The following is a 22,964-nucleotide window of genomic DNA, read 5'->3' on the forward strand; positions in this document are numbered from 1 at the left end:
GTTTCTCCATTTGTATTCCAGCAAGAACCATCACAAACCAGCTTTGCGAGGAAGATGAGTATTCAGAGGAGAAAGCGCTTGGACTAGCATTTCTAAAAGTTTGCTACAGCTCCATGGGAGGTTATATAAGCTCTGTGAGAATTTTTTTTTTGGCTGCAGGACTTATCAGAACCTTGACTATGCAAGTGGTTCCTGTGGGTCTCAAGGAAAATCGAACAGGAAGCCTTTTCCAGACTTATTTAAACCTTTTTTTTTTTTTCCTGGAGCACCTCATCTGACCAGCGTTTTGGGGTGCACTCTTGGGAGACTAATAGCTGAAATGATTATCCCAACCATGCTGGGCAGGGCAGGATCAGAGGTCACAGGCATGTGATGGACAGAGGCAGCAGCTGAGTATCAGACCTTACCTGCTAAGAGGTAGGTGTTCTCCCCAGGGCTGACAGGCTCGTCCCCTCGGAACCAGCGGACCCCTGGTGGTGGGATGCCTGTGGCTTCACAGAACAGTGACAAGGGGCTGTGCAGGGTGGCTGTGACATTGGTCAGTGGGCCCAAGTCGCCAATGAGCTCTGGAGGCACTAGATACAGAGAAGAAGCCGCATTCAGGATGCAGATGGTGCTGTATGCTCACTCCCATCTCCCCACTGGCCTCCCTAATCCCCCACCCCCAATCTCAGAGCTGCTCCCACTGAAGGGGGTGAGTGGTGGCCACATGCTGGACTCTGGCATCAGGCTGAGGCCTCAGTTTCCCTGACCCCTCAGAGGAACGCCAGGAGAATCCAACAAGGACATGTGTGAAGCCTTTAGCTCAGACCCTGGTACGGAGCAAAACTGAGCAAAGGAGAAAGAAATCAGAGCCACAGGGAACACAGATGGGACCCCAGACCCACACAGCAGAGTCCCATTCAGAAAGGAGGCCCCACTGGCAGGGACAGGTGGGCGAGGCCTGGGGTCCCAGCAACACTGGAGATATGATAAGAAGGCCTTCCCTAAAGGACCCCTGCCCACCTCTCTCCTTGTCTCTTCCCACTCCTTGCCTCCAGCCTGAGGTATGCAGTAGGAGCTCAGTAAAAGATTAGAATCAGGAGGCTGTTCTAGCCACTCTGCTCTAGGCCTCCGCAGAGTCTGTTCCCTCTGCCCGACACTCTTCCTCTTACCCCAGCTCCTGATGAACTCCAACTTAGCCTGTACATTTCAGCTTTAAAAGTCACCTCCTATAGGAAGCCACCCTGACTTCCTAAGACAGATGACAGATGGTCTAGCTGATCTCTTCGGGACACCCAAATCCCAACATCGCACAGGAACCATGCAGAATAAAATCTGCCCAGAAGAGAGCAGGGAAACAGCAAAGGAGAGAGAGGAAAAGGGACTTCCCTGGCGGTCCAGTGGTTAAGACCACCGGCTCCAAATGCAGCGCGGCCTCAAGTTCGATCCCTGGTCAGGGAACTAGCTCCTACATGGTGCAACTAAAGATCCCACAGGTGGCAACTAAGTTCTGGTGCAGCGAAATAAATAAACAAATAACTCTTTTAAGTGGGGGGAGAGGAAGGGAAATGGGGACTATTTGGAGCAGGTCCTGATTTTGAGAGCAGTGTTCGCAGCTTCCCCTGACAGCAGCATTCGCCGGAGGCCTGGTTCCTGGCAGAACAAAGAGGTGGCCCCAGGAACACGGAGATGGAGGCTGCCTTGCCGCTTTCTGCCCTCCTCCCGGAGGCTGCCGGTCCTCACCGAGCACGGAGAGCGAAAACCTCCGCTCGGCCCTCCCGGCCTCGTTCTCGGCCACGCAGCTGTAGCGCCCGGCGTGGGCAGGCTGAGCCCGCGCCACGTGCAGATTCTGGCCGTAGTTCTGGAGCCTCAGGCCGGGCTCGGGCCCCACGGGCCACCCGTCCCGCTCCCACGTCACCCTGGGCGCGGGTTTCCCTGTGGCGTTGCATTCCAGGCTGGCCTCCTCGTCCTGAACCACGGACACCTCCGCGTAGGGCTCCGGGGGACCGGCAATCTGCGGGGGAACTGGGGTGGGGAGAAAGCACGTCGAGCGGGGCGCGGGGAAGGGGGCTGCTGGGCACCACGCCTCAGGCCAGGCTCTGCGCTCGCCTCCATCTGGCATGTGTACCCCCTGCCTCTCGCTGGCCGTGTGACCTTAGCCAGGTGACCTCACCTGTCCGGGCCTCCACTTTACATCTCTATAATGGGATCATCACGGCATCCCGGCCCCCTCTCCCGTACCCTGGGAATCACGGGAGGGCCTGTCATTTGGACAATGAGCTCACAGCATGGTGCTGAAGATTTGTAAGAACTTTTCTTCCTTGGAAATCAGGAGCTTCTAAACAGTTGTTAGGCCTGGGGGTGGGGGTGGGGGATAGCTCCACAGGTGGGATTCTATCCAAGAGGTTGGACGGTAGTGTTCTTGGTTTTATTTTTTAAAATGATTTTTATAAGGCTGAGATATTTAATTTTATCCCCCACAGGATAGGTAGATGGAGACTTGAGTTTCCATCACGTATAGGAACTTTATATCAATTTTACATTTCTTTAGTTTCCAGGTGTTTCAAGCTGTGGTTTCCTTTTTCTCTCTGGGTCATTGGGGGTCTCTTGGCATCAAGCTGCTTGCTCTCTCACGGTCAGGAGCTATAAGAAGCTGACTTGGAGGGGGCAGTTAAAATGGCAGTAATCTAAAGGGGGACAGGAGAATCCAGCTTCTGTCTTTGCTTGGGTTTTGGGGATGAGGTCTGCCCTGCCAGGGGGCCTCGTTGCCCACCCTTCAGGCTGACCCCTTCCAGCCCCTTCCAGCCCCTTCCGCCTGGCCCAGGTCATCCCAGTCCGACTCACCATACACCACTAGCTGCTGGTCCTGGCTGCTGTTTCCAGCCACGTTGCTGCACTCACAGGTGTACGTTCCCTCCTGGTCTGCCTGGGCCTGTCCCAGATACAGCAGCCGCCCCACAGCTGACACCTGCCCAAGGCTGGCCCCCTCCCTGGGCAGAGGCTGACCTGGATGCATGAGAAAGAAGCCCTTGGTCCCTGGTCCTTCCACCTTGAATATCTGTCCTCCCATCCATCCTGGCCAACTCCTGCTCATCCCGCAGATGCCCACTAAACATCACCTCCACCAGGAAGACTTCCCTGAGCCCCAAATCTGATCCCAGAACCCCCCTCTGATAACCCACAACTCTGAGCTTCTCCCCAACCCAGCTCTACTTACAGGTGGCACATCTGAATCCCTCCCTGGCCTGGGCTGTCCTGGAGGGAAGACCCTGCCTCACTTTCCCTCTGGGGTCCTTGGAGGCTCTCCGGGGCCTGGCATATAATAGGGCTTAGTGAAGGCTATTGAGTGAATGACCCATCTGTCTAGCTACAGCGGTGGGAGAGAGAAACCAAGCAGCAGGCACACCTGGCAGCAAGGAGACCCCGATGCAGGGAAGGATTTTGCAACCCTGTAGGCGCTAACTTCCATCACCCTGCACCTGTTCACGGAGGAGCAGCCCTCTGGGCTCCCATCATCCACCAGCACGTGTCCCAGCCGGGGGAGGGGCCCGGGTGGCCACACGACACGCTCCCTCACTCTCACATTCTATTCTCTGTCCACGCTGTCTCCTCTGGTGATTTCAGCTTGTCTTGTCACTTCCGGATTTATTCTTAGCCCAGACGTCTCTGAGCTCCAGACACCTCTGGCTGACTGCCCATTTAACATCTCATTGGATGTCTAACAGATCTGAAAATTAAAATGCTGCAAACTCCTGGTCTGGCCCCATAAACCTGCCCTCACAGCCTCTCTGTCTTGGTGATGGTAGCAACTCTCTCGATTGCCAGGCCAAAACTTCAAGTCATCCTCGGCTCCTCATTCTCCTTAGCCCTTTATCCCAGCCATCAGGAAATCCTGCCAGCATCACCTCTGAAATGCATCCAGAAGACGATGGCCGCCTCTCAATACCTCCTGGCTACCCACCTAGTCCAGGTGCCAGTTTCTCTTGCCTGGAGTCCTTGCAGAAGCCCCCTCACTGGCACCCTGCTCCCACCCTTGTTCCCAACGGTCTGTTCTTTTCATGCTGGCAGGAACTTGCTAAGTACAAACCAGATTGTGTCCCTCCACAATCAGCACCTGCACCTGTCTCCATCTCCATTCCAGACTCCTAAAACAGCCCATCTCACTCAAGGTAAAAGCTGGGATCCTTACAACAGCCTTTGACCCAGCCATCATAGCTCACGTGACCATCGCCAGCTGAATCTGCTGCAACCCCACTGACCCCTCTGTTGTTCTTCAAACACGCTTGACTCACTCCTGCCCCAGGGCCTTTGCACCTGCTATCACCTCTGCCTGGAATGCTTTTCCCTACAGTCGTCTCATGTTCATCCCTCACCTTCTTCATGTCTGCTTGGTCAGCTTAAAATGGCAAATCCCACCGCTCCCCCAGCAACCTTCTCCTCTTTCTTGGCTTATAGTTTTCTCCAAAGCATTCATCACATCAGCTATTAAGTCATTTACAGGCACACCTCAGAAATAGCAGTTTCAGTTCCAGAGTACCGAAATGAAGCAAGTATCGATGTGAAGTGAGCCACATGAATTTTTGGTTCCCTGGTGCATATACGCTGATACCAGAATCTGTTAAGTGTGCAATATTATGTGAAAAGAAAACAACGTACACAACTTAATTAAAGATAGTTTAAAAAGCTAACCATCATCTGAACCTTCAGCAAGTCATAAACTTTCTTCAATAGTAACATCAGAGATCACTGAGCACAGATCACCACAACAGACTTAATAATAACAATGAAGTCATAAATACTGCGAGCATTATCAGACTGTGACAGAGACCCAAAGTGAGCAAATGCTGTTGGAAACATGACACCAATAGACCTTTTGGAGGCAGGGTTGCCATAAACCTTCGATTTGTAAAATACATAACACCGGTGAAACTCTAAACACAGTGCATTAAAACAAGGTATGCCTGTACTCCTTTCTCACTGATTATCTGTCTTGATCCAGTGATGCATTTCTAGGACCTAGAACGATGCCTGGCACAGACAGGCTCTCAGTAAATACTAGTTAAATGAATGAATTCCAAATATTCCCTGAGCATCTGTTTTGTACCAGGTACTGCTAAGCCCCTGCTGAATTCCCAGACGATGCCTCCCGGGGCTCAGGGATTCATGGAGCAGCAGACACTGAAGGGCTAAGGTGGGTGACATGACAAGTTAACACACAGGGGCGGTGTCAAGGAGGTCCTCTCCCTAGACTGGGAGGGAGGTCAGGGAGGGCTTCCTGGAAGAAGAGACATCCGACGGGAGGCCGTGAGATCAGTCTAGCTCTCACTGGCTGAGAGGGGGCTGGAGGGGCGTGGGGGGGGCCTCTCTAACCAGCACTTGCACCTGTCTCTATCTCAGCCAGGGTCGGAAGCAAGGGCAGGGAGAGCCTCCATGGGTGGGGCAGTGAGCCTGGGGCTCAGCCAGCCTACCGTCCTTCTTCCAGGAGATCCTGGGGAAGGGAACGCCCCGACAATCGCAGGAGAGCCTGGCGGGGTGCCCCTCGGTCACGGTCAGGGTGCGCGGCTCCCGCGAGGGGAACACTGGAGGGACTGAGTAAACACGGAGCAGAGGTGAGGAGGGCGGGAAGCTGGGGGCCGGGGTGAGAGAGAGCCCCCGGGGAGAGGGTGGGGCTGGGGAAGGCTGTGTCCTGGGACCCACTCAAGGCAGCACCGCCCTCCGCCCTGGGCTTGAGAGCCAGCCCCAGCGCAGCCCAGCCGGGGAGACCCTCACCCCAGACATTGAGGTTGTAGCGCTTCTCCGAGCGGCCCACTTGGTTCAGCGCCTCGCAGGTATAGCGGCCTGTATCCCCCACATCGGCTCTGTCCACCTGGCCGGGAGCAAAACCACCCATCAGGGGTCCAGCACAGAGATGGTACCACATCTGTGTGACCCTGGGCCTGTCACTTTCCCTCACCGAGCCCATGCTCCCACCTGGAACCTGGAGGTTGATAAGCCAATGGTAACACCCACTGTACCTCCAGCACCGGGAAGTTTCTGGGAGCCAGGGGCTTGGTGGCCCTGCCAGCCTCACCCCATTGCGCATCTATAGCCATGTCCCAAGGGGGAGGCGGAAGGGGCCCTGTCTCAGGGGTCAGATCTTGACCTGGGGGATAATGGAGCCGGGCTGTGGCTTTGAAGAATGAAAGAGGAAGGAGGGGGCAGTATTCCAGGCGGAGGAAGCCAAACTGAAGGTGCTCAGAGTTAGGAATGATCACATCACAAAGTGTAGGGCGCTGGGGGAAGGAGGAGCAGGCTGGAGCGGAGCATGCTCCCCAAAAGCTTGGAGCTGTGCCCCCTTCCCCTAGCTTTTGTGGATGAGCTGTTCTCTGGGGCAAGTGGAGACCACACAGGCACTCTCTGGAATTCTCCCTGCCAGCCCAGGAGAAAGGTGTCACCGTGCTCACAGGTCAGAGAGGTCGAGACAGGAAGTGACTGCCACAGTCAGGAGGGGCCGATAACAGTGAGATCTGGGCCGACTCTAGACCACCCCGACTAATGAACCCTTGCCTTGCCGGGCCAGATGAAGGGCCTTAAATGCCCAAAGGCAAGAAGGCTTTCCAGCAAGGAGTGAAAAATGGGTGGAAAGCTTTGAGGGGAGGGAAGGGGCTGAGAAAGACTGATGCTGAAGCTGAAACTCCAATACTTTGGCCACCTGATGCCAAGAGCTGACTCATTTGAAAAGACCCTGATGCTGGGAAAGATTGAAGGTGGGAGGAGAAGGGGATGCCAGAGGATGAGATGGTTGGATGGCATCACCCACTCAATGGACATAAATTTGAGTTGGTGATGGACAGAGAGGCCTGGTGTGCTGCGGTCCATGAGGTCGCAAAGAGTCAGACACGACTGAGTGACTGAATTGAACTGAACTGAAGGGGCTGAGAGAAGCTCCCAGGGCTCAGTCCTGGGGCTTCGCTCTCCATCCCAGTTTGGCTGAAAGCAGCTCCGCTGGGTCTGGGGACTGAATGGGCTGCAAGTTGAGATGAGCTGAACTGATATTGGAGGCTGTGTCCCAGCCCGCCCGGGTCAGGGCTCAGCTCTGCTCACGGTGGGGCCCTCTTTGGTGGCCTGGGAGGCCACACACCTCCAGCAAGGCTTTGTCTGCAGAGAGGTGGACGCCAGGCCGGGGCTCCAGAGGGCGGCCGTCCTTGCGCCAGCTCAGCACGGGAGGGGGGTAAGCGTGGCTTCGGCACTCCAGGGCCACGGACTCGTTGGCCACGACAGACACGTTCCGCTCTTCTCCGAGAATGCTGGGGGGCGCTGCGGGAGGGGGCGGGGCGGGGGCTGTCTTAGGCAGGTGAGTCGAGTCCCATCCTGAGTCAGAACCCCCCCCACCACTTCCAGCAGCCAGGAGCAAACACGGGGGACAGGGAGGTGCCGTGAGGATGGGGGCCACCCCCTGAGCTGAAGCCCTCTTGTCCTCCCCTCAACAACTGGCAGAGGAGACCCCCAAACCTCAATAGGATGGTGGGTTATGACGTCAATATTCTGATTATGATTTTGTACTTTACTTTTATAAATTTTTTAAAAAGAAACTTTAATCTTTATTTATTTAAGGTCTTAGACCAGGCCATGCACAGCATATGGGATCTTAGTTCCCTGATCAGGGATCAAACCCGTGGCCCCTGCATTGGGAACACAGAGTCTTAACCACTGGACCCCCAGGGAAGACCCTTGATTTTGTACTTCAGCTGTATCAGATGTTATCACTGAAGAAAGGGCCCGCAAGCCCACCTGTCCATGACAGGGGAGCTCACAGTTTAAGATATGGCTCGGGGGGTCCAGCGGACCCTACGTGAAGGCAGATGCAGTCTCAGGACAGACCTGTCACATCCACCCTCCGGGGATGCCCCAGCCCCACTGTCTCGAGCCCCCAGCCCGCACCCGGTAGCCCCCGGGGCCCAAGACTCACTGTGGACACGCAGGATGACGTCCCGGCGGTCCTCGCCCACTGCACTCACGGCCACACAGGAGTAGCTGCCAGAGTCGGAGGCCCGGGCACTGGACAGCATGAGGACCCGGCCCCCAGGGAAGACCTGTACCCCAGAAGAAAGTCCACAGGCGATCAGTCCCCTTCACAAGCTGGCATTGCTGGCAGGCGCACCTGGGCAGCTGCCCCAGGCCCCCAGAGCCCCCAGCAATGCAGTGGAAATGCAAGATATACCCGAACCTCAGAACCTCTGCTGGCTGGTGGGCAATTCCATCGGTCCTGAGAAAGGGTCCCCTGGGGAGTAGGGCTGGGGCTGGGAACCCTTGAGATATTGGCCAGTCCCCATGCATAAGATACACGACAGATTTCAAAGGGTTTGTACAAAAAGGAGAAGGTAAGATGTCTGGTTAATGATGTTTTATAATGATCACTTGATACAGCAACACTTTTTGGATATACTGGGTGAGCTAAAATGTATTTTCTATACAGCAGTTTTTAAAATATTCTCGTTTTATATAGCCAAAGGGTATTCTGTTTGCTTGTTTCTTTGTTTATTCGTTCATTTATTTTGCCTGCACTGTGCAGCTTGCAGGCTCTTAGTTCCCTGACCCAGGATCAAACCCCTGGCCCTTGCAGTGGAAGCACGGAGTCCTAATAACTGGATAGTCAGGAAATGCCCTAAAATGTATGATTAAAATTGGCTTCACCTGTGTCTTTTTACTCTGTCTAATGCAGTTACTAGAAAATTTTAAATTATCTATTCGGTTCCTAACATATATTACATTAACATTATGTTATGTTCAGTTCAGTTCAGTCAGTCGTGTCCGACTCTTTGTGACCCCGTGGACTGCAGCAGGCCAGGCTTCCCTGTCCATCCTATGCACAATGCAATGTACGTTATGTTACACTACGTTATGTTATGATTGTATCTTATATTGGTGGTGGGCCTTGTTCCTGGAGACCACCTGGCCCCTGACCCCTTTTAGCTGCTCTCCTTCCTCTCTGCAGCCAGCCATCCTGGGCCATTGCTGTTGCCCTCTCCCCCCGGCGTTCCCAGGCCCTGACCTCCGTTCCCAGCACCTACTGAGGCACCAGAGAGGTGAGCTGGGCACCCCCCCACCCCCACTGACCTGGAGACCAGTGGTCCCTGCAGTGGACACGGGGTTTCCATCCTTCAGCCACATCAGCAGGGGGCTGGGAGCCCCGGTGGCGTTACAGGTCAGCCGAACCGGGCTGTGGAGCAGCACGGGGCCTGGGAGGCTGGGCGGCAGCGTGATGCGCGGGGGCACTGCAGGGCAAGGGTGACACGGGGCACAGGCTGAGCCCCGCTGAGGGCGAAGCAGGCAGGGCCCCTGGCCGGGCACCCCTGCAGGAGTGCATGGCCACTAACGAAAGCTCAGGGACAGCCACTCCCAACATAGGCAGGGCATTCCCCGGGTCTCAAGGCTGCTTGTTTCATCCTTCTGACCCCACAGATGAGAAAGCAAGGCTTAGAAAGGGCCAGTGGGCTGGCCCAAGGTTGACCTGGCAAGAGCAGCCCTTGAACTTGGGCCTCCTGGTTACTGTGAGGTCATCATCATGCCGATGGTGTAGGGGTCACAGGGGTTGAGAATGCCTGTTAGGGTGATCAGTGGTCTTTGATGTTACTGTGACTCACCCAAGGCTCAGATGATAGCAGTTTTTAGCAATAAAGTACTTTTTAATTAAGGAATGGCCATGTTTTAGACACAGTACTATTGTGCACATAACAGACTACATAATACAGTGTGTATAGAACCTGTCTGTGCCCTGGGAAGCCAACGAAACCCACGTGGCTTGCTTTATTTTGGTGGTCTGGAACCGAATCTGCAATGTCTCTGAGTTGCGTCTGTACCCAATAAATGTGGTTGGAGAGAAGACAGACAGATGGAGGAATTGATGTTTGAACAGATGAATGGTTGGGGGATGGACAGCTGGATGGTTAGATGGGTAGGTGGGTTAGATGGGCAGAGAATTGAATGGTTGGTTGAATCAATGGATGGACAGTTGGGTGTTTCCATGTGTAGATGGAAGAACTGATGGATGGATGGATGGATGGATGGATGGATGGATAAATGATAGATGGAAGGAAGGAAAGATAAATGAAAGGAAGCATGGATGATCGATGGGTGAATGGATGATGGATGAAAGATGGGTGGTGGATGGAAGAAGGGAAGGATGGATGGGTGAGAGATGGAGGAACAGACAGGGACAAATGGATGGGCAGCAACTCTGGGGACAGAGCCCCTTAGTCGTGGCAGCTCACCGTTGACCCGCAGGCTGTACTGCAGCTCTGCGCTGCCCACCACATTGGATGCCACACAGCGGTAGCTCCCAGCATCAGAAAGCTGGGCTTGCTCAATGAGAAGAACTCTCCCATCAGTTGACACCATCGCTCTGTTCCAGGCAGAGACAGGCTGGCGGCCCTTAAACCAGGAGATATCTGGAGAAGAGAAGAGAGATGCAAGGGTCCCTGCCAGCCTTTCAGAGTGTGCCTGCATCCTGTGCATCCGAGGGGGGCTTCCAGGGTGCCCGGCCCTTAAACCAGGAGATATCTGGAGAAGAGAAGAGAGATGCAAGGGTCCCTGCCAGCCTTTCAGAGTGTGCCTGCATCCTGTGCATCCGAGGGGGGCTTCCAGGGTGCCCATATGGTGCGACTTTATTTCAGGCACTGGAGAAAGCCTGAAAGGAAGACGGATGGGAGCAGAATATGGCAGTTGTCTGAGATGGAATCAAAGGCAGAGAGGGACACAGGCTGGAGCAGCCAGGAGCAAGAACAATCAAAGCCAGCCTGGCCCCTTCACATCTTACTCCTGCCAGGAGACCACCCACGAGGCAGATCTTTAAAAGAGAATACAGTACACCCCAAAACAGCAGCCTCATCATTATGGATCAACTGTGAATAGATACATGGACCCCAGGTTCATAGCAGCACTATTCACAGTAACTGAGATAAGGAAACGACCTAGATGTCCATCAACAGATGGATGGATGAAGAAGATACGGTACATATATACAATGGAATATTACACAGCCATGAAAAAGAACAAAACAATGCCATGTGCAGCAGCATGGATGGAACTAGAGATTATCACACTAAGTGAAGTAAAGACAAATGCCAGAAAGAGAGAGACAAATACCATTTGATATCACTTGTATGTGGAATCTAAAATATGATACAAAAGAACTTATCCATGAAACAAAAACAGACTCACAGACAGAGAGGACGGCTTTGTGGTTGCCAAGGGGGCGTGGCGGAGGGAGAGGGATGGAGTGGGAGGCTGGGGTCAGCAGATGTCAGCTATCACGTATAGGATGGAGAAACAAGGTCCTACTGTACAGCACAGAGAACTATATTCAATATCTTACGATAAACCATGAAGCAAAAGAATATTTATAAAGAATGTACATATATATGTACAACTGAATCACTTTGCTGTACAGCAGAAATTAACACAACATTGTAAATTAATTGTACTGCAATTAAAAATAAATTTAATAAAGAGATTATAAATAAATAAGGACTGACTGTATCTTCAACTTCCTCTTCCCATCCTGCCAGGGCCCATGCCAGAACAGGGTTCCCCCACGGCAGAGGGCCGATACCTCCAGGGCTCACTACCCCAGGCAAAGCAGGGTTGCCATGGTTCCGATGGGGGACAGAAATGGACCCTCTTCCTGGGCCCATCCTGTCTGCTGGCCATTCACACCCAGCCCCAGCTTCCAGCCTTTTCCTCAACCGCTGGTCTAGAGAAGATTCTCACCCCCCAGCCTAGGGGCAGCCCCATGAAACCACGAACTCAGCAGAAATCCTGCAGGTTTGTTTCAGGCAGCAGCACAAAGGCTCTGGGCCCTGGTGTGTAATGGGCATGAGATAAACAGCTGTTGAGAAGGACGAGGGAACGTGGGGGAGGGAAGGGGAGGGTCTGCTGATTTCATCCTCAGCCAGAGCCGTGCCTGGAGCCCTGGCTGACCTCTTCAGATGGGAACTGGGTTGGCTGGAGGTGGCTTTCAGACAAGAGGAGGGGTCTTACTTACCAGGAAAGGGCACACCGGAAGCCAGGCACTCCAAGGTCACAGAGGCATTTTCTAGCACCGCCTTGTTGACCAGACCTGGCTCGATGCTGGGAGGCACTAGGGGAGACAAGGAGATCCTGGCTTTGGGTGAGGCTCCAGGCAGTTCATCTCAGCCACCCTAAGACCCCTCCCCAGCCTTCCCAAGGGGGCCTGGGCAATAAGGCACCCCAATGGCTCACATTTGCTGATTAAGGAATCCCCTCCTGCCCAAGAACAAAGGCGCTAGGAGGCAAGCTTTATTTCAATCATACAAGGATGACCCTGGCACCCAACTCCCCCTCCCCCCAGGAGCAGCCAGCATCAGGCACAGTGGGGAGGTGGACCTCAGGGACCCCAGGCAGTCATGAGGGATGACAAGGGCAAGGAGGTGCCCATATACCCAAGGACCTAAGTGAGCCCTCAAATGCATAAAACAAGTAAAGATACAAATGAATGAGAACAGGCTGTCCACTGAAAGTCTAACAGAAAGTGATCTAAAGGAAGGCTTCCCTGGTAGCTTAGTGGTAAGGAATGCGCCTGCCAATGCAGGAGACATGGGTTCGATCCCTGGTCTGGGAAGATCCCACTTGACATGGAGGAACTAAGCCCGTGCGCCACAACTATTGAACCTGTGCACCAGAGCCCGTGGTGGTGCTGAGCCTACGTGGCCGCAAGCACTGAAGCCCACGTGCCCTAGGACCCATGTGCCAGAATAAGAGAGGCCGCCACAATGAGAAGCTGACCGCAGGTAGAGAGTAGCCCCTGCTGGCCGCAGCTAGGAAAAAAGCCAGTGCAACAAGGAAGAATCAGCACAGTAAAAATAAATAAGATAAGTAAAATTATACATATATACACACACATATATATAAACAACCAAAAGGGACCACAGTAAATGACTTTCTACTCATTTTATCTTATTGGCTGCACTGCGCAGCACGTGAGATCTTAGTTCCCCAACCAGGGATCAAACCTATGCCCCCTGCAGTGGAAGTGTAGAGTCTTAACCATGGGACCACCAGGGAATTCCCACTGACATCTCAAGTTAAGTATGTGACATTGATTTTAGGACCCCCAGCCATCTCGGACCTCTCGCAGTGGCCCTGCAGGCCCTCAACCACCCACCACCCCGGTCATAGTCTCCTTACCTAACACCCGGAGCGTCACTTCCCTCCTGCTGTCCCCGGCCAGGTTAGTGGCAACACAAGTGTAGGTGCCTTCGTCCTTCAGGTCCACCTTCTCGATCTGGGGGGACAGGAGGAAGAGCAGGTGTGTACCAGGGAGCTGGGCGGGGCCTGGGGTCAGGGCAGTCAGAGCGACACTGGGATATGGTGAGGGGACAGGCTACCGCTGACCCCAGGGCAAGAGAAAGTGAGCATGGGCGCGAGCTTGGTTCTGGGGTGGAGTTCTGAGCCCCGCTTTCAGATTCCAGAGGATTCCTCTGATCTTGGGGGATACTCCCCTCCCCCAACTTTCTCCCTCTGGCCACCCAAACTCTGGGGACCCGGTCGAGGCTAAGGGCTCCCTTCCTTCTTCAGACCCAGCACCCCAGCGTCCACTGAGCTTTTCAAGGATGAGTGGACATTGTTTGTTCTGCCCTCGGGCTGCCAGGGCTAGTCTTGGGCTTTCCAGGACCCTAAAAAGCAGCCACTCCACCTGTGCAGTTGTCCCACCAGCCCTGGGGCCCTTGCACATACCTGCAGGCTCCCCCCCGAGGCTGCCAGAGCCACCCCATCCTTCCACCAGCGGAGGCTTGGGGTAGGCACCCCAGTCCCTGCACATCGGAGGGTCACAGGCTGCAGGAAAGGGGCTGTGATGTTCTCACCCCCAACTATGACCACCGATGGGAGCTCTGGGCAGAGGAGAGGCAGGGAGGCCCAATCAGGTTCAGAAGGAGTGCAATGGGCACCCAGAAACCTCCTCAATGCCTGGGTAGTGAGGGAGTGGCCTTGCGGGGCTGGCCTCTAGCTTCCTCCCACTCAACCCTCCAGACACCTGGCCTTGTGGGAAAGAGCACTAGGCTGGGAGCCAGCAGAGCAGGTCTTTCCCTTTGAAATTCTCCCATCCACCATCCATCATCCATCATCCATCATAGATCCATCCATCCATCCATCATCCATTCATCCATCCATCATCCATTCATCCATCCATCCACTCATCATCTATCATCAATTCATCCATCACCCATCCATCCATCAACCATCCATCCATCAACCATCCATCCATCCATCCATCAACCATCCATCAACCATCCATCCATCCATCAACCATCCATCCATCAACCATCCATCCATCCACAATCCACCATCCATCCATCCATCTACCATCTATCTATGCATCATCCATCCATTCATTCATCCTGTATCCACTCATCAACCATCATCCATCCATCCATCATCCTTCTATCCATCCATCATCCACCAACCATCCATCCATCCATCCACCATCTATCTTTCCATCATCCATCCATTTATTCATCCACTCATCCGTCATTCACCATCCATCTATCATCCATCCATCAACCATCCATCCACCCATCATCTCTCATCCATCATCCATCCATCATCCATCCATTCATCTGTCATCCATCCACCCATCCATAAACCATCATTCATCCAGAAATTCATCATCCATCTATCCATCCATCAACCACCCACCCATCATCCATCATCCATCCACATGCGCACTGTGCCCCTCACTGCACGAGGCACAGGGACACAGCAGAGAAGGCTCTGTGCTGCCTCCAGAGCTCCCAAGCTGGGCAGGAGAGATGAACAACCAAAGAAGCAATGGGTGCTATGGTCATGAAGGGCTGAGCAGTGCAGATTATAACCATGCTGGAATCAAGGAGGGCTTCCTGGAGGAAAGGAAGATCTAAAAGATAGAGAGGAGCTAAGCAAGCAAAGAACCCCACTCCAGTACTCCTGCCTGGAAAATCCCATGGATGGAGGAGCCTGGTAGGCTGCAGTCCATGGGGTCACCAAGAGTTGGACACAACTGAGCGACTTCACTTTCACTTTTCACTTCCATGCATTGGAGAAGGAAATGGCAACCCACTCCAGTGATCTTGCCTGGAGAATCCCAGGGACGGGGGAGCCTGGTGGGCTGCCGTCTATGGGGTTGCACAAAGTCGGACACGACTGAAGTGACTTAGCAGCTTAGTGGCAAGCAAGCAAAGAAGACTATTCCAGGCAGAGGAAACAGCATTTGCAGGCTTGAGGTAAGAAAGCCAATGTATTTAAAGAGTTGAATGAAGTTTGGTGTGATCAGTATAAAGAGAGCAAATGGGGTAGGAGAGGCTCGGGAGAGGATTGTGGGCCTGTGGACTGGGGAGATATCAAGTGTAGTGAGAAGCTGAGACTCCGCTCATGTCTGTGTCTCTTTGGTAAGCTGGGGAGTCCAGCCCAGAAGTGCCATCCTGAGAAGATCAGCTCCCACCCTGCCCAAGTCTACAAGGCCTGCCAAAGGCGCAGAGGACCATGGCCCTCTGGCTTCACCCACCCCGGCCCTGGAGCCCCAGGCCTCCTCACCATGCACAGACAGCTCCACCTCGGCCGTGGCCGTGCCAGCCTCGTTGGTGGCCTGGCAAGCGAAGAGACCCGCGTGGCCCAGCTCTACACGGTCGATGTGCAGAGTGGTCCCCTGTGAGGCCACCTGCACCCCGGGCAGCTCCTCGGCCGGGTGGCCATTCTGCAGCCACCTAGGGCATGGCGGGGAGGGGAACAGGTCAGTCTGAGGCCGGGGCAGGCAGGGGAGACGGCACAGGCCAAGAGTCAGGCACATCTCGCTTGCTCTCACGTCCCTGGCTCCATGGCCTCCTTCATACATCTGAGAGGTGGACTGTCTCCCATCCCCAGCCCTCCAAGCATGCTCTTTGCCCACCCCCCATCCCCCCAGTTCTGGCCTCCACCACCCCATACGCACTGGATCGTGGGCACTGGGGAGCCCGAAGCGTGGCAGGGAAGGTACAGGGACTGTCCCACGAGGGTGGTCACCTGGCCCAAGCCTTCAGCCACCAGGAGCTGCGGGGCAACTGCAGACAAGAGCCACCATTGGGTGTCTGGAGTTGAGAAAATGCCGGCCTCCAGCCCTCCCAAGTCCCTGTGCCGCCAGAGGAAGGCCCAAGCTCCACCTCACCCGTCAAGTCTCCCCATAAGTGGCTCCTCCTCCAGGAGGCCTTCCAGGACCACCCAAGTTCGGCCTCCCCACCAGAGCGGTCTGTTTATTCAGTGTCTGTCTTACCACCAGACCCAGGGCTCAGGAGTCCCGTCTGCCTGTTCCCTAACTTATCTCAGAGTCAGTGGTGGGAAGAAACAGGCAAAAGCCCTGCCCACCTGTCCTGGGACCAGCACCCACCACCCAGCTTTGGACCTCAAGGACCTCATTGAGCTCCCATTGACCAGGAGCATCTCCTGGAAGACAGATGTCCTCTTCCAGTGGTGGTGTCCTCCACCCAGGGGTCCTCCACTGTCACCTAGGTGGTGACCTAGCCCAGAGTCCTGGGAGGGAACAGGGACCCTTGAACCTGGGAATTTTCCCCATCCACCCGCTAGCTCTGAAGGGCCCCCGCCCAGGTCACAGTGCCCTCATCTGTCTCAGGGCCTGGTCACTTCTCCCCCAGCTTCCACCCCCTTCGCACACAGCCGGAGTGCAAGGAGGGGCCCCGGCCCAGCGACCCAGGCGGGGCAGGCCTGGGCTCACCCTGCACCTCCACGGAGTAATGCAGCACGGCCTCCCCCGCGGGGCTGCTGGCCACGCAGCTGTACAGGCCTCCGGACGCCTCCCCCAGGCTCTCCAGGCTCAGCATGCCGCCGCCCGCCTCCAGCCACGTCCCGTTGCTCTCCACCACGGGCAGCCCCTCGTGGTACCAGGAGATGGTGGGGGCTGGGTAGCCTCTGGCCACACACTCGAGGGTCAAGGGCCTCCCGGCCACGGCTTTCACCACTCGAGGTCCTTCGCCAGTGCCCTCGATGGTGGGTGGGACTAGGGGAGAGACAGGGGGCTGTTCAGGGGCCAGTAGCCCAGTTAAGCCCCTCCCTGACCCCACCCTGTGTGAAACGCCTCCTCCCCGCTCTGCTAGCTGAAAGCGCTGTTCAGACCTCACCTCCTCCTCCGAGCCTCCCCCTAACCCCTGGGGGGAAGCACCCTCTCCATTCTCTGTCCCTTGGTGGCGACCCCCCGCCATTGCCCCCTACTCTCCCTGCATCTTCTCTCCATGCCTTGCTCCCCCGACGAGCTCATCTTTCGCAGAACACTCATCTCTGCATATCCCCAGTAGGTCTCCATATCCACTGAACCCCAGATGACGGGCTCCCCCAGGCCCAAGACCAGAGCTTCTGCTCCTGCTGGTCCCCTTCCTGGTCCAAGGAAGAGAGCCGACCCTAGACCAGATGACCCAGCCTGTGGGGGCTCCTAACTCAACCGGGGATGGCCAAGTGGGTAGCTCGGGATGGGGGGTTCTCTCTTCCCATTGGGGAGGGCCCCCCAAGTTGCTAAGCACATGGAGCCGTTGCTAGGAGACATCGGGCAATGAAGGACCAAGGATGGGCGTCTCAACCTTGTGTGGGTCATAAGCCCCACTGAAACATAATGAAAACACACGTGCATTTTCTGTCAACTTCTTAGATCCTCAGATCCCTGAGCTGGCAGCTGGGCTCACTCTCAGAGGGGGCCCGCAGACCCCAGACACCCCAGCTTCCCTTTGGGGTCCCCAGGGCTCCAGCACCCAAGCCGTTGGTGTCTTTGGGGACCAGAGCTCTAGAGCTGACCCTTCGAGAGGAACCACAAGGACCCCACTGGCCTGCATTCCGCCCTCTCAGACTTCACCTGCTCGGCCCATCCCTGCCCATTGATACACACCCTGTCCTCTGAATTCTCTGCGTGCCCTCAGAGCCAAGACCCTCCACGCAGGCCAATGCCCAGCTTAACAGCACACCACCTATAGTTAAGGCTTCCCTGGTGGCTCAGACAGTAAACGATCTGCCTGCAATGCGGGAGACCAAGGTTCAATCCCTGGGCCAGGAAGATCCCCTAGAGGAGGACATGGCCACCCACTCCAGTATCTTCCTTGGAGAATCCCATGGACTGAGGAACCTGGCGGGCCATAGGGTCGCAAAGAGTCAGACACGACTGAGCGACCAAGCCTTTCACTTTATCTATAGTCAGACCCTCTCGGTGTGAACCAGGTCCTCTCACCCCCTAGCGAGGTGACCTGGGTCAGCCCCAGAGCCCACTAGACTCACTCATGAGTTGGGGGACCAGGGCCCTAGTCCTTGAGATGAAATTAGCTGTTGCTATGGCAACCCCCAGGGGGTCTGGACCACAGAAAGTGATTAATCAAGAGCAGTTAGTTATTAGTGGTGGTTTTGGGGCTCTGGGTGCAAGCTTCTGAAAAGCCCTAAACCACGGGGGGAGACCTGACTTCTCCACTGGGCTCTCCCTGGGCCCCGAGACAGACCCATCTCTTGGCCTTAGTTTCCTCTCTGGCCAGGGGAGGTTGGATGAGATGACCCTTCTCCTCGGGATAACTATTCAATCTCATTATCTTGGGCCTCTGCCCGCTCCCCTGGCCCACCTTTGGAGCCAGACGGAGGCCACTGTGGCCCAGAATCCTCCCACCGCTCACCCCAGCTGAGCCTTGCTCCTGCCGCAGCCCCGGGCCGCTCACCATAAACCTCCAGCCGAGTGGTCTTCTCCACGACTCCCACGGCGTTGCTGGCCTTGCAGCTATAGGTGCCAGCGTCCGAGCCCTGGGCCCGCTCCAGCTGCAGCCGCCGGCCGCCTCTGGTGTAGACCACCTCAGAGCTGGGGACCAGGGGGTCACCATCCTTGAACCAGGTGATATCAGGCGTGGGCACCCCTCGGGCCTCGCACAGAAACCACACGGGGTGGCCCTGCATGACGGCCACCTCGCTCGTCTCATTGGAGCCCCAGATGGTGGGGGGTGCTGAAGACAGTGGGGCAAGAGAAGGTCACAGGGAGGCTGCCCAGCGCCAAGGCGGCTGGTGTCCCACCCCTTGCAGCCCCCAAGCCCCTGCCCGTGGGTCACAGCACTGCACCCGTCACAAGCTTCCACTGCAGGGGGCGGGGAGGGGCGGGGGACTCTGGGGACAGATGGGAGAGGCCAGCTCGGGATATGCTGATGAGGAAGGCGAGCCTGGCCATTGCAAGAGGGGCAGGAGGTGGGGCAGGGGCCGCAGGTCTGGCTCTGGATGCCCCCACCACCCAGCCCCCGTCCTAAGTGGTTGTATGACCTGGAGAGGTCACTTTCTCTGGGGCTCAGCCTCCTCATCTGTAAAGCGAGGGGCTGAACTGGATTGGGGTCCCACAGGGCAGGTCACACACCACCGGTGGTACCCAAGAGGACCCTCGGGCACATGGACGTACACCTCATAACAGAACAGTTAGGCCCTTCCCAAGCCTCCTTCAGCCCATTTATGACAAAGGACAAGGTGGCTTGGTGTGTCTGGTGTGACTGTGTTCTTAATCTTTCTAGCACTTTCTATTCTGCACTTTCTACCACATGTGGGCCAGCTCATGCCTCAGGGGTTCCAACATCCCTCTTTGGCAGCATTTGTTTTCACAGCTTCCTCCCACGAAGGCCAAGCAACCCTGGTTCGCACTTCCCTTTGAAATAGTCAACATCCTTTTAGGTAACTGGGTTTCAGCGGAAAGAAAAGTGACTTGATTTAAAGAAATGACCATCCGGAGTGTACCACGGATAGGAGAACTTGGAAAGCTCGGATGGGGACGATGGGATTTGGGGGACGTTTCAGATTCCCTCTGTCCGTCCTGCTCTGGTTTTACTGGACTGGGGGCAGACTCCTCAGAGATTCCCATTTCTGCCCTCACCCCTGCTCCACACAGTGGGCAGCCCGTGGTAAGGATGGGAAGGGGCCGAGCTCACTGTGGATTCTGAGCTGAAAGTCCTTGGTCTGCTGGCCGGCTGGGCTGAAGGCCACACACTGGTACCAGCCCTCATCTCCCAGGTGACTGTTGGTGATTCTGAGAATCTGGCCATCCTCCTGAAGCTGGATGTGAGGCTCCCCCAGAAAGACAGGTCTGGAAAAAGATGGTTGAGAGAAGTAAGGCCAAGGCGCCGGCAGAGGTGGGCTGCACAGAGGGGGCCTGCTGCTTGGGAAAAGGAAGACTGTAAGACTCACAGTTGCTGAAAAGTACCCACAACCCAAGTGCCCATCAATGGATAAATGGATAAACAAAATGTGGTCCTTCCCTAGAGTGGAATATTATTCAGCCGTTAAAAGGAATGAGCTAGCATGGTTGTAGCATGAAGGAACTTCGAAAGCTGTGTGCTAAGGGCAAGAAGCCAGACACGAAGACGCATACTGTATGACTGCAAGAAATCAATACAAAATAGAGGGAATTCTGTAGAGACAGAAAGCAAGTTAGTGGTTGCCAGGAGCTGGGGGTGAGGGACGAACAGATGAGTGACTGCTCATGGGTGTGGAGTCTCTTTTGAGGGTAATGAAATATTCTGGAACCAAATAGAGCTGACGGATTGCAACCCTATGGATGTACTACGCACACCGAATTGTGCCCTTCAGAATGGTAAAGTGAAGGTGAAGTGAAAGTCGCTCAGTATGTCTGACCCTTTGCAACCTCATGAACTTAAACGGTCCATGGGATTCTCCAGGCCAGAATACAGGAGTGGGTAGCCCTTCCCTTCTCCAGGGAATCTCCCCAACCCAGGGATCGAACCCAGATCTCCCGCATTGCAGGTGGATTCTTTACCAGCTGAGCCACAAGGGAAGCAATGGTAAACTTCTGGTTCAGAATGGCAAACATTATATGAATACCTAAAATTTTTTTTTAAAACCTTTAAAAATACTTTTGAAAAAGTTTTGAAAGTAAAAGGAAGGCTGGCCGAGTGATGAGAAGACTCTGCTCATGGAAGGGGGGGTCTCACCTGGGTGATCTCTGCCTGGGCCCTGGGTGGCTCACGCAATGCACGTCAAACCCCATCCCTGCAGAGTTCCACCTCCCCAGAGGACCCCACACACGCACACTCAATCCAGTCCAAGCTACCCGCCAGGGGCCACTCACTGCCCGTCCTTGGTCCATTCCACCTGGGGTGTGGGGACCCCCGAGGTCCGGCACTCCAGCTCCACCCCTGCACCAGCCAGGCCCACCACCTCCTGGGCAGCCTCGGCTCCAAACACCAAAGGTGGAACTAGGGTCGAGAAAGGGTTGGGCGGGAGGCAGCGGTGAAAAAACCTCAGCTCCTACAATCCCTGCTTGCCCCAGGGCCTTTGCCTGTGCAGGCCCCCTGCCTGCTCACACTTCCCTTCTCCCACTCGGCCCTCATGGGAAGCTCCCCTAGACCCCTGGCCGAGCATCCCCGGCTCTGTGCATCCTCAGCGCCCGCACTGCTGTTTTGTATCGTGTGGTTCCACAGCTGTGCCATGGGCCCCTCTGTGCCCCAGCTTCCAGCAGGCAGTGCCCCCCCCACACACACGCCTGACAGGAGAGGGGCTGCAGGGCCAGACACCCCTGGGAGCTGGGGGAGCTCCACCTCACTCACTGAGCACAAGCAGATCAAAGTCCCTCTGGACGGCCCCTGCCTGGTTCTCGGCTCGGCAGGAATAGAGGCCAGAGTCGCCCTCCTGGATCCTGGGAAAGTGGAGGGCCCGGGCTCCATCCAGGAGGCGGTGGCTGCCCACGGCAGGCATCTGAGCAGAAGAGGCCCAAGGAAACTGGTGGAGGGAGGGTGGTCCAGCCACCCCCTAGTCCCCAACAGCAGTGAGGAAACTGAGGCCCAGGTTCCAGTCGGTGACTAGAACCCAGAATGGTACTGTGCCCTCTCCACCATGCAGCCCTCCAGGCTTCATCATGGGGCCACAGTGAAGGGACCCCCGTGGCCCGGAGCCCCCAATGCATCCCCAAAGACACCTGTCCCCTTGCCACATCTCCCAGCCACATCTGGTTACATGCAGGAACCAGTCCAGAAGGCCTGCACCCTGTCCATATCCCACCCCGAGCCTGTCCACCCCTGGGGGACACCCACCTGCCTCCCGTTCTTGAGCCACGTGATCTCGGGGGCCGGGAAGCCACTGGCGTCACACTCCAGGGTCAGGGACTGCCCCGCCATACCCGAAACGTTGGCCCTGCGCCCGTCCTCCCGGAGGCTGGGGGGCACTTGGGAGAAGGAGAAGCAGAGGAGCTGCCCCTCCGCAGGTCAGCCACTTCCAGGGACCCCGTTTGGGCCGTTCTTCCTGGCCTGGAGGGCGGTCCCGACTCCCTCCCTTCGCCAGCTTCTGGGCTTCCAGGACGCCCATTCCAGACCCCGGCCGTCAGGAGCTGTGTGGACCTGGGAGTGGCCACAGCGGCCTCACCCTGGTCGAGCCCAGGAACTCTACTCGCTCTGACAGCCAGCTCTCCAAGCTGCGGGAGCCACCGGTTCCATCCAGTTCTCCACCCAAACGGTTGGCATGGTCACCAAGGAGGGTGCCTAGGGGACCACCCCGCCCCCCACCCATGGAGTCAAGAGTCTCTCTAGGTGGGGCCTGGGTATGTCTTTGAAACAAACTTCCCAGGCAAGTCATTACAGGGCAAGCGGGCGTGGCTGGTTACGGGGAGGCGGAAGGTGGTTCCATTAGGAACCCATTATTAAAACGGCTTCTCTCACCCCCTCTGTGACCCCACGTTGAGGGAAGTGCTCCCCTCCCCTTGCACACAGCACCCTGGATGAGGGGGCCAGGTTCCAGGGAGACATGTGGGCCTTGGGAAGTGGGAATATGAGCCTCAGGTAGTTTCAGCACCTTTAGTGGGAGGTGGGCTTTGACCACTAGTGAGCATTCCAAAGGAGATTCACTCCTAGCCCATTTTAAAGTCATTTATGGAATTCCGGGGATCTCCTTACACTGTCTCCATGGGGGGTTCTCTGCATGAAGAAAGCACTCTCCCAACAACACCCTCAAGCCCTCCC

At 55.7% G+C, this 22,964-nt stretch overlaps 1 protein-coding gene across 5 annotated transcripts in view; it reads right to left on the reverse strand.

The window, feature by feature from the left end:
• Window positions 1–22,964, reverse strand: part of HMCN2 (hemicentin 2) — a 171,453-nt gene that overhangs the window by 60,146 nt on the left and 88,343 nt on the right. For 4 of the 5 annotated variants that reach the window (XM_069582171.1, XM_069582167.1, XM_069582170.1 and 1 more), the window contains exons 27-46: window positions 22,044–22,174; window positions 21,561–21,708; window positions 21,083–21,209; window positions 19,926–20,080; window positions 18,687–18,965; window positions 16,721–17,002; window positions 15,944–16,052; window positions 15,550–15,719; window positions 13,717–13,871; window positions 13,168–13,264; window positions 12,005–12,100; window positions 10,233–10,409; window positions 9,079–9,236; window positions 7,931–8,054; window positions 7,103–7,278; window positions 5,752–5,848; window positions 5,451–5,570; window positions 2,827–2,988; window positions 1,726–2,007; window positions 408–575 (exon numbers count right to left, since the gene is read on the reverse strand). In XM_069582171.1, the coding sequence (XP_069438272.1) occupies window positions 408–575; window positions 1,726–2,007; window positions 2,827–2,988; window positions 5,451–5,570; window positions 5,752–5,848; window positions 7,103–7,278; window positions 7,931–8,054; window positions 9,079–9,236; window positions 10,233–10,409; window positions 12,005–12,100; window positions 13,168–13,264; window positions 13,717–13,871; window positions 15,550–15,719; window positions 15,944–16,052; window positions 16,721–17,002; window positions 18,687–18,965; window positions 19,926–20,080; window positions 21,083–21,209; window positions 21,561–21,708; window positions 22,044–22,174 (3,213 nt within the window). The remainder of the gene's footprint in view (window positions 1–407; window positions 576–1,725; window positions 2,008–2,826; window positions 2,989–5,450; window positions 5,571–5,751; window positions 5,849–7,102; window positions 7,279–7,930; window positions 8,055–9,078; window positions 9,237–10,232; window positions 10,410–12,004; window positions 12,101–13,167; window positions 13,265–13,716; window positions 13,872–15,549; window positions 15,720–15,943; window positions 16,053–16,720; window positions 17,003–18,686; window positions 18,966–19,925; window positions 20,081–21,082; window positions 21,210–21,560; window positions 21,709–22,043; window positions 22,175–22,964) is intronic. The other variant, XM_069582169.1, reaches the window with a different exon arrangement.

The sequence above is a fragment of the Ovis canadensis genome, chromosome 3 (assembly GCF_042477335.2).
Source record: "Ovis canadensis isolate MfBH-ARS-UI-01 breed Bighorn chromosome 3, ARS-UI_OviCan_v2, whole genome shotgun sequence".
Taxonomy (NCBI): Eukaryota; Metazoa; Chordata; class Mammalia; order Artiodactyla; family Bovidae; genus Ovis; species Ovis canadensis.